Source organism: Chinchilla lanigera, unplaced genomic scaffold (genome assembly GCF_000276665.1).
Source record: "Chinchilla lanigera isolate Chin_1 unplaced genomic scaffold, ChiLan1.0 scaffold00019, whole genome shotgun sequence".
NCBI lineage: Eukaryota > Metazoa > Chordata > Mammalia > Rodentia > Chinchillidae > Chinchilla > Chinchilla lanigera.
In genome coordinates this window covers 14,940,745-14,949,727 of record NW_004955420.1, presented here as the reverse complement: position 1 = coordinate 14,949,727, position 8,983 = coordinate 14,940,745, and the positions used below count along the sequence as shown (strand labels likewise).

General features: G+C 40.2%; 1 protein-coding gene across 4 annotated transcripts in view; it reads left to right on the top strand.

The window, feature by feature from the left end:
• Nucleotides 1–8,983, top strand: part of Opa1 (optic atrophy 1 (autosomal dominant)) — a 79,593-nt gene that overhangs the window by 57,355 nt on the left and 13,255 nt on the right. For all 4 annotated transcript variants that reach the window (XM_005383200.2, XM_005383205.2, XM_005383201.2 and 1 more), the window contains 2 exons: nt 439–532; nt 1,325–1,435. In XM_005383200.2, the coding sequence (XP_005383257.1) occupies nt 439–532; nt 1,325–1,435 (205 nt within the window). The remainder of the gene's footprint in view (nt 1–438; nt 533–1,324; nt 1,436–8,983) is intronic.

Here is an 8,983-nt window from a genome sequence, read left to right as displayed (position 1 = left end):
AAAAAAAAAAAACAAAAAAAAAAAAAAAAAAAAAAAAAAAAATAGTATGAGTGCCCAGAGGAATAAAATAGGGTGACTAAGAAAATATTTAAGATAAATGTGGTTGTTTACTAAAGCTAAATACAAATTGAGGGTGTATGTTGTAAATTTCTATGTATATAAAATAATGAAATTTTCTACTGTTTAAGTTCATTTACTTTGTCATTAGAACTAAGACAAAGCTATGTATGTGTGGGGGTAATACAACCCAAATCCTACAGAATTTTATGAATCTTGGCAGAAGATTCCACAAGTATAGTAAGATAAGTGTTTTAGATAAACCTGAATTTTTTTATTAAATAGAGGGGTGTAAGTACTGACTTTGATAGTTACACATATTTCTGATTATTGTTTGGTTTTTTAATTGCATCTGGGAATCTTAATTACGGAACAATTCAGCTGGAATGCAACGATGTCGTCCTGTTTTGGCGAATACAGCGCATGCTTGCCATCACTGCAAACACTTTGAGGCAGCAACTCACGAACACTGAAGGTGAGCCCCAGAGAGACTGCTTCCCAACTGGGGTACTTTTAATAGAAAGATGCCAGGGTCCTTACTCAAAGAAAGATTTATCGTAAGCAGACATGGCAGAGTACTCCTGTAAGCCCTGCACTTGGCAGTCTGAGGCAGGAGGATCATGAGTTACCAGTCAGCATTAGCTGGGCTACAAAGTGATGTCAAGAGTTCAAGGCAGCGTGGACTATACAGTGAGACCCTGTCTCAAAAAACAAACAAAAACATTTATGAGAAAAACTAAAAATTATAATTTGCCTTTAAAATATTAATTTAAAAAGCAATTATAGTAAATATGGGCAATAAACATACTGTGTGTCTACTTTCATTACACAGAAATTCTGGTAGGAATGGACTCCTAAGCATCACTTAAAGTTTTGAGAAAGCTGTGCTCCCATTAAAATATTATGGGTTAAGAATGTCGTTCTCACCGGGTGTGGTGACGCATACCTGTAATCCCAGCACTCGGGAGGCTGAGGCAGGAGGATCGTTGCGAGTTCGAACCAGCCTGGGCTACAAAGTGCGCTCAAGGCCAGCCTGAACTGCATAGCGAGACCCTGTCTCAAAAAGGAAAAAAAAAAATGAACAAAATAAAAAGTTCTCTGTAAAGGTATACTGGTTTCATGCTGATAAAAGTACCAGATAAACTGAGAAATTAAACTTAAGAACAGATCTAACATGATGATGAAAAATAAGGACTTACTGTCCCATACATGGCTAATTTTATCATCTTGTGCATTCATAAAATGTTTTTTGTTTATTTTTGAACAGTTAGGCGACTAGAGAAAAACGTTAAGGAGGTATTGGAAGATTTTGCTGAAGACAGTGAGAAGAAAGTTAAGTTGCTTACTGGTAAACGCGTTCAGCTGGCAGAAGACCTCAGTAAGTCTTTCGGGCTGCTCTTTGCCTCATTCCCTGCTCGCCGCCCCCATTTCCGTGGGTGTTCATCTGTGTAATCGCGCACTCACTGAAAAGTTTCAAGTACCTACAAGGAACTTTTTTTTTTTTGCAGAGAAATGAACTAGTAGCATAAGATGCTGACCTAAAGTCTTGTCGCTGCCAAGTACTTTAATGTGTATTTCCTAGAACAACGATTTGTTCCTAGTTACTTATTAAAACCAGTGTAAAGACCAGTCACATTACCTTATCTGATCCTCAGACACCATGCATAGGACAAAATGTTCCAGGTTCATTTCCTAACCAGGTGACCTTTTTTAGGAAATGATATTTAGAAATAAGGTCTGAGAACTATATATGTTCATTGTGATTGAAATGTTGCAGTTCTTGGGTCTTTTCAGTAGGAAGAGGGAGTAAATATTGTATTTGTGTATTAGTATGTACATGTACAGATGTATCTACACACATGTACATCTGTGTTCCTCGTTATGTATATATATGTTGAAACCATGAATTGATGCTGAGACTCCCAATTTTAACCCAGTACTAAATGATTTGTTCTAGTTTTTCCCTTCCCATATTTTTAACTCCCTTTTCAGACTGGTTCCTGTTATTCTTAATACATTTATTTGTTTTGTTCAACCCTCTTACAGGTAACCAAGTTTGTTGCTGTCCCTTCCATTGCAAAAATGTTCACATCACCACCTAAGACTCTTTTTTTTTTTTTTTTTTAATTTTAAAGAATAAAAGAAGGATAACATAATAATAGGGGGGACTTAGCAAATTACAGACAAAATGGTAGGAAATTAGCAATGGTTATCGTTTTACATATTATTATCTACAAAATAGTTTCTCAGGAAAACAAATAGACGAATAATAGTGAGTTAGAGACAAAAGAGGTAGGAGATTATCAAGAGTTGTGCTATACTTTGGTATCTTCAAAGTGGCTTCTAAAGAAAATAAATAGAGCTATACATGAGTGACCTATTGAAAAATCATTAACTATTCTCAATGGTTGTTGTAGGAAACACATAATAATAAACATACATTATGAAATAGGATAGGAACATTACAAACTTAACACAGTTATGGATAGATTAGTAGGAAAATATCAATGGCTGCTGTACACCACCTAAGACTCTTAATCACCCCATGCCATTAACTCCTGTGTTGATGTTCTTTCCGTCTTGTCTGGGCCTGACAGCCTAGGCCAGGCTGCTCCCCTCTGTGGAGTCCTCTCTACCGAGCTAAGACTGACCCTCTGTGCCAGGCGCTTCCCTATCTTGTCCTCCTCACCCTTCCCACCTGCACCCTTTCCTCAGCAGAAGCCAGGCCATGCTTGTGTGAGGGCGTCCTCCATCCTGCCTGTGCTCCAGCACTGTGCGTCTCACGTTCTCGAGACAACACCGCGCTTACTATTGGAGTAAAGCTAGAGTTAGAAAGAGGAAAGAAATTGGGGCGGGGACACTTCCCGTCTGGGGAGGTCACTGAGGACGCTGTGGAGATGGTTCCATGCAGCAGCAGGGGGAGGACGGGAAGAGCCCAGGGCACCTCAGGGTGTGGAGGTGCGGAGGTGCTGGAAGGGCCAGGGGCGTGACCAGCAGGACCCGGAGGCCTCGTGCGCCTCTGACTGGTGAAGCCTGGGACACTTTTGGCATCAGAATAACGACAGTGACAACTTGTAACTCGTTAAATGGAAGGAATCCGTGAATTGGTAATTATATAAATGAATGAATAAAATCCATGATGAAGAACAGGTTGTTTATATAGCCACACAAAATACTTCCGCAGAAAATGCTTATTATTAACTGAAGGGAAAGAGTAATTTTACATGGAGAAGCCGGCAGTCACCACCTTAATCAAGTGGTCAGAGTTATATTATCAGTAATGGTCGAATCAAGGTGGCCACCTTTGTAGGGTGCAGTGAGCAGAGCCCAGATCACATGCCTGTGATCCAGCACTCCGGAGGCTTAGGAAGGAAAATCAAAAGTTCAAGCCCAGCCTGGGCAACTTAGCAACTTAGAGAGACCCTGTCTCAAAATAAATATGAAAAGATCAGGGGTGTAACTCGGTGAATACCCTGGGTTTGGTCCTTAGTACCCACCCACCCCCAAGAGCCCAACATCATTTCTTAGATAGTCTTATTAAAGATAATATCACTTAAACTCAATCATAATACATCAGACGAACCCAATTAAGATACAGTGTAGAAATAACTGGCTTACGTTCCTCAAATGTATCAGCACTGTGAAAGACAAGGAAAGCCTGGGGCCTGTCCAGCTTACAGAAGACGGGGACCTGAAAACCAAGTGCAGTGTCGCGTCCTGTACCGGCTCTTCTTGTCTAAGTGAAACTTGAAAGTGATCTCCCGTTCCATGGTGATAGCACATCAGGGACGGTTTTAAAATTCAAAGTATTGAGTTGAGATTATTTAAGAAAATATCCTTATTCAAAGCTGATGAGCAAGAGATTGTGGGTGGGGGGACATAATGACAATAAATGTTTCAGGAAAGTGTGTTTTTTATGTTTTTTCCAGTGAGCCTGAGGTTATTTTCACATAAAGAATAAACAGGAGTTTGTGTCTTTATAACTAATGATAGATTAGGTCATGAGAAAATAGAGAAAGTCAGGCTTGGAAACGTGTTCTCTGACTGGGAAGGCAGGGAGCTCCTCCTTCCATCTTAGTTCCTTATTGGTAGCATCTGCTCCAAACCATCCAGGGTTTAAATACACCCAGTATGACCTTGAGGAGACCATTTTGATTTTGTGGTAAGATTAATTTCAGAGGGTTTGTATAAGTATTTAAATACAGTGTCAACTAGGGTGAGATCTCCTTGGACCCCCAGTGTAAATAAGAGTGCTAACATTGCCCAGACGTGTTCATTGGTTCCCTGCCCCATCCACGCGGACACTGAGAACCTGGGCACCGCTGACAGTGGCTGCTTGTGCTTGTTCCATTTCGTCAGTGCAGTCTGGAGCTCGGTTACTGTCTGTGCTGTGGATGTTGTATCAGCTATAAACTATGTGGTTTTGTCAGGTTTCTTTTATGACTCTTGCTCACTAAAGCTGAAGCTGTACTTTTAAGTCTCTGTATAATTAGAGAATCATTGATACCAAGGAACTAAAGGGTATTAACAATCATTTAGATTGCTCTTTCTAAGGAAAGACTGAGGATTCTTTCTCTCTTTATTTTACAATAAATTCTTCATTTTTGTGTTAAAACATGAAAATGTGAGTGTGAATTAATATTTGAATACTTTCAAAGTGCTTTAACTGAATCATTTGATTTTCCTCGGTGCTCTTGGAGCTGAATGCAGTCGCTCTCCTCATTTTACAGATGAAGACTTGGAGGCTTACTAGTAACTGACTAGCAGGTGTTAAAGCCAAGATTTGAGCCAGGTCTCTTAAGTTACCATGTCAAACTAACTTAGGGAGGAAGTCAAGCCTTTGGCAAATGTAATTACCCAGTACCGTCCTTTATGTTGGGGTGCGTCCACAGTTGATGGTGCCCACCATGGGGGGGGGCCACATGGAGGTGGTGGCGGCCATTATTACCTTCACTGTCACTGTGTAACATTCCTCTCCTATAAAAAGCTTTGGAATTTAGACTCTGACACTGTATGAGAACTTCGATAGCCCATTAGGTAAGGGAACTCTAAAGTGTATATGAAGCCATTAAACAGATTAAAGGAAGTTCATATTCCTTATATGACTTATAAGCGTAGCTCTAAATATACTCCAAGCTCACCGTAATTAAGTAACATCCAGGTTGCCCAGGATTCAGTCTTGCAGTGTGGTTGTGTTCATACTTACTGATCGCTGAAGTCCAGCTAGGACACATAAGGAATCTTTAAGTGAACAAAGTGGCTGTTTTCCTGAATGTAGGCTTTTGTTGGGCTAGTTTGGGAGTGCTGAAATGCTGAAAGATTCAGTGTATTTCTTCGTATTTGCCAGTGCATTGTGAAAACAGTAATAAATTCCTTTACTTGGATGCAACGTACAGGCTTTTGTATGGTGTAGTTTAATATTGTTACTGTTGAAAACAGTGTAACTAAAGAGGCTGGTCAAGTAGAATTTTTCAATATCCTCAGCACTCCCTCTCCCCGGTTAATTTGCCCTGCTGACTCCCTACACGAGGTGGCAACAGCTGGCCTTTTTACTGGAGCTCAGGGGATTAGAGAGCGGGAACCGCAGCAGCGCGCGCGGCCTCCTGCCTCTGTTGACTGTTCTTTATTGTTTGATGCCTGAGCATCTCCCGGACAGCAAGCGATTGTTGGTGGAAAATTAGAGTTGGTTTCTCTTGGACCTGTACAACGCTGTGGGGGCTCCTCTTCGTGTTTCTTCATGTTCCCAGTCTCCTCTTCCCCTCCAGCCCATGCTGTCTTGATAATTAAAGAGGTGCAAAGACACCACCTTTGCATCTTGGTCTGCAGGAGGGTCAGTTGTGACCCTAAAATTTATCAGTACAGACTGCAGATGAAAGTCTTTTTTTTCTGAGCTACCAGATACTCAGAATAGAAATCACCTTTATAATGAAAACTTTGTTCTTCATAGTTACTGTTATTTACTGACAGAAAACAAAAGTGCTATTGCATTTTTTAAATTATGGTGATCCAAAGGGAGCAACAGCAGACTATGCCAGAACTGCCAATGTGTAGTTATAAGAATAAGTCATGTTAAAATGTGAATTAAGCAGGCAGAACATAGCTAAGTAAAACCCTTTTCGATAAAATTATTTTAATGCATTTAGAAAGGGAAAATGTCATAATGCCCTTGAATTTAACTTCCACTGGTTACATTCCTAAATTCTTCCACATCTGCCATATCTTTGAGAGTTATTATGGGTGAGAAATGCCCCAGAAAGAGTATGATACTCAAAATTTGGACTGTAAAATTACAAAACGGGAAAGTTGTATGTGTAAAACTTTTTCCTGAGGCGGGGTTCTGGCCTGAATACTTCTACAAGGCTCTGCGGGTGGTTCCTGCCGTCTGCCATCACCACCTCTGCAGCGATGCCCCTGAACCAGTACTCTGGATGACTCTTCCTGCTCACAGCAAGACAGTCTGTCATTGTACCAGCTGGGACAAAATTGACATACTCTGTATCTTTTGTAAGTATGGCAGACAGTGTGACTGGAAATTTTGTTAAGTCATTTGAACCCCAGCTACATTACTGTGTTCATTCTGTTTCTGTGGACTTAACCAAAGAAAATGAATATTGAAAGTATTTAAAGGAAGAGCTATGCATGGTGGCAGACGCCTGTAATCCCAGCACTCAGGAGGCTGAGGCAGGAGGATCATTGTGAGTTCGAGACCAGCCTGGGCTACAAAGTGAGCTCAAGGCCAGCCTGAACTGCATAGCAAGACCCTGTCTCAAAAAGACAAAAAAAAAAGTATTTAAAGCAAGAGAAGGTGACGTGGAGTTGTAGAGTCCTAGGGATAGAGGGGATTGTTTTTAAAGGGAAAAAACGCACAATCACAGAGTAGAGTAAGGTGCACTAGAGAGAAAACATGAACCGCAAGGGCCATAATCTCTATGGATCCAGTCTGTCTCAGTACTGATGCTATTTGTTTGCCCTTAATATAGTTTCATCTCGCCTAGTTTCTAGAACATCTCTAAATAATCCTTTCCCTTTCTCTTTTTCCTTCTCTCTCGCACTGTGCCTCCTCCTGGATCACTATCACTTGAACCTAAACACATTTTCCTTCTGCCTACTTAATTTGCCTCGCTTCCGTGATTAAAACCTTCCTCAGGTGCAGGCTTCCCACTATGTGGGCAACTGTAAGTCAGCCACGGTAGCCATTTAAGAAAAGTATTTTCGTGTCTATTTTGATGGATCAACTCTGCCAGAGTGATTCGGTGCATTCATAAATTCACCCTGCCTTGGATTTTATATATGGTATATGTTCAATAAATGTTTGATCGTGATCTTTCAATACAGATTCTTCATGAGCCCCCTTCTTTTGACTTATAAGGGAAAGGAGGGAGGCTATTTCTTCATTTTAAGAAACCTTTCTTCTACTTATTTTGCCAGAAAGTAAACGTCTTCCTTCTCTTTAGAGCAGCTTCCACTTGCTGTATTCGCTCTTACACTCTCCCATTCCCTTCCTAATGTCTTGCAAGGTGACTCTAAACTGCATGAAGACCACTTACTTATAGGTCACCAATGACTTCCCAGTGACCAGTCCCTCCAGTTCACCGAAAATCTTTAATAATTTTTAATGGTTATTTGGAGTCGTTAAGCTTATTGGAATACATGTATTCCCTTTAACAGTCAAGTACTTCTTGAAATTGCTATTACTAGAAATGTGTATGTTTGAACAAGAAGATTAAAGTTTCTCTTCTGTTACAAAATGAATAACTTATTTGTTTTATATTATCAGTACTTGAATGCTTTAAGGCGTCTTTCCATGGTAAAAGTGATTGCGTGTTTTAATTCTGCCATAGCAAAATGTATTTTTCATGCTAAGGTGGAATCGACAAAGCCAAGGAGGTCAGTGAAGAGCTGTTTTTCCCTTGAGTCTGCGCAGAGAGGCAGGCCCTGCTTTGTGCTGCAGCCTTTCCCAACCCCTCCCCGCAAAGATAGAGCTGGCACAGAAAATAAAGCGGTCCCTGGGGAGATCATGTGTGTTGGAGAAGTGGTTATTTACACACACAGTTGTGTATGATAAGGCCTCAGTAGCATTTTCCAGGTTATTGATGAGGAAATCTAGACTCAAAATGGTGCTTATAGGATGAAGCACATTTTTCATGGGCTAAGTCTGTCTGACTGAGGGATGTTGATAAATTGGTACCAGATTAAAAGGATATTTACCTCTCCGTAATATTATATAGGCTACCAGTACTCACCACTTCATTAGCAAGCCTCCTTTTTGCTTTAAACTCAGATCTGAGACAAGAAAGTTCTCTTCAGTAATATAGAGATTGAATTTGCAGTTTATCATTATAAAGTTTCACTTATATCCTGAGATTACCTTAGGTTTTAAAAAGCCCAGTGCACATACTTAAAATAAGAAATTGGGCTCTTTCCCCCTTCTAATGCTTGTTCGTATTTCCTCAGTGAGAAATACTAGAATGAAATATCTTTCATTTCATGGTGGCACATGTGCAATCATAGCACTGTGCAAGGCTGAGGCAAGAAGGTCACAAATTTGCGCCTAACCTGGGCAACTTAGTGAGAGCCTGTCTCAGATTATATAAGAAACGGGCTAGGGATGCAGCTCATAGGAAGGCTCTGGGTTTAATTGCCAGTAGTGGGGGGAAAAGCTTTAAAGTTGGGATTAAATACTGTTCGGGTCTTTTTTTTAAAATTTTTATGTTTTTGTGTGTTCTCTTCCATTCCTAAGATATAAAAAATAGGACCTAGTAATCTAAATCTAATCACAAAGCAATCCACTAGCCTATACAAAGTATATTAAACATAAAATTAAGCAAGATACAAAAATATACTTTTGAAAAAGAGAACTCTTGAAGGTTCGGTAGGTTGGCACATGCTGAACTGATAACCTCTGTGAAATACAGTTCTCAGGGTA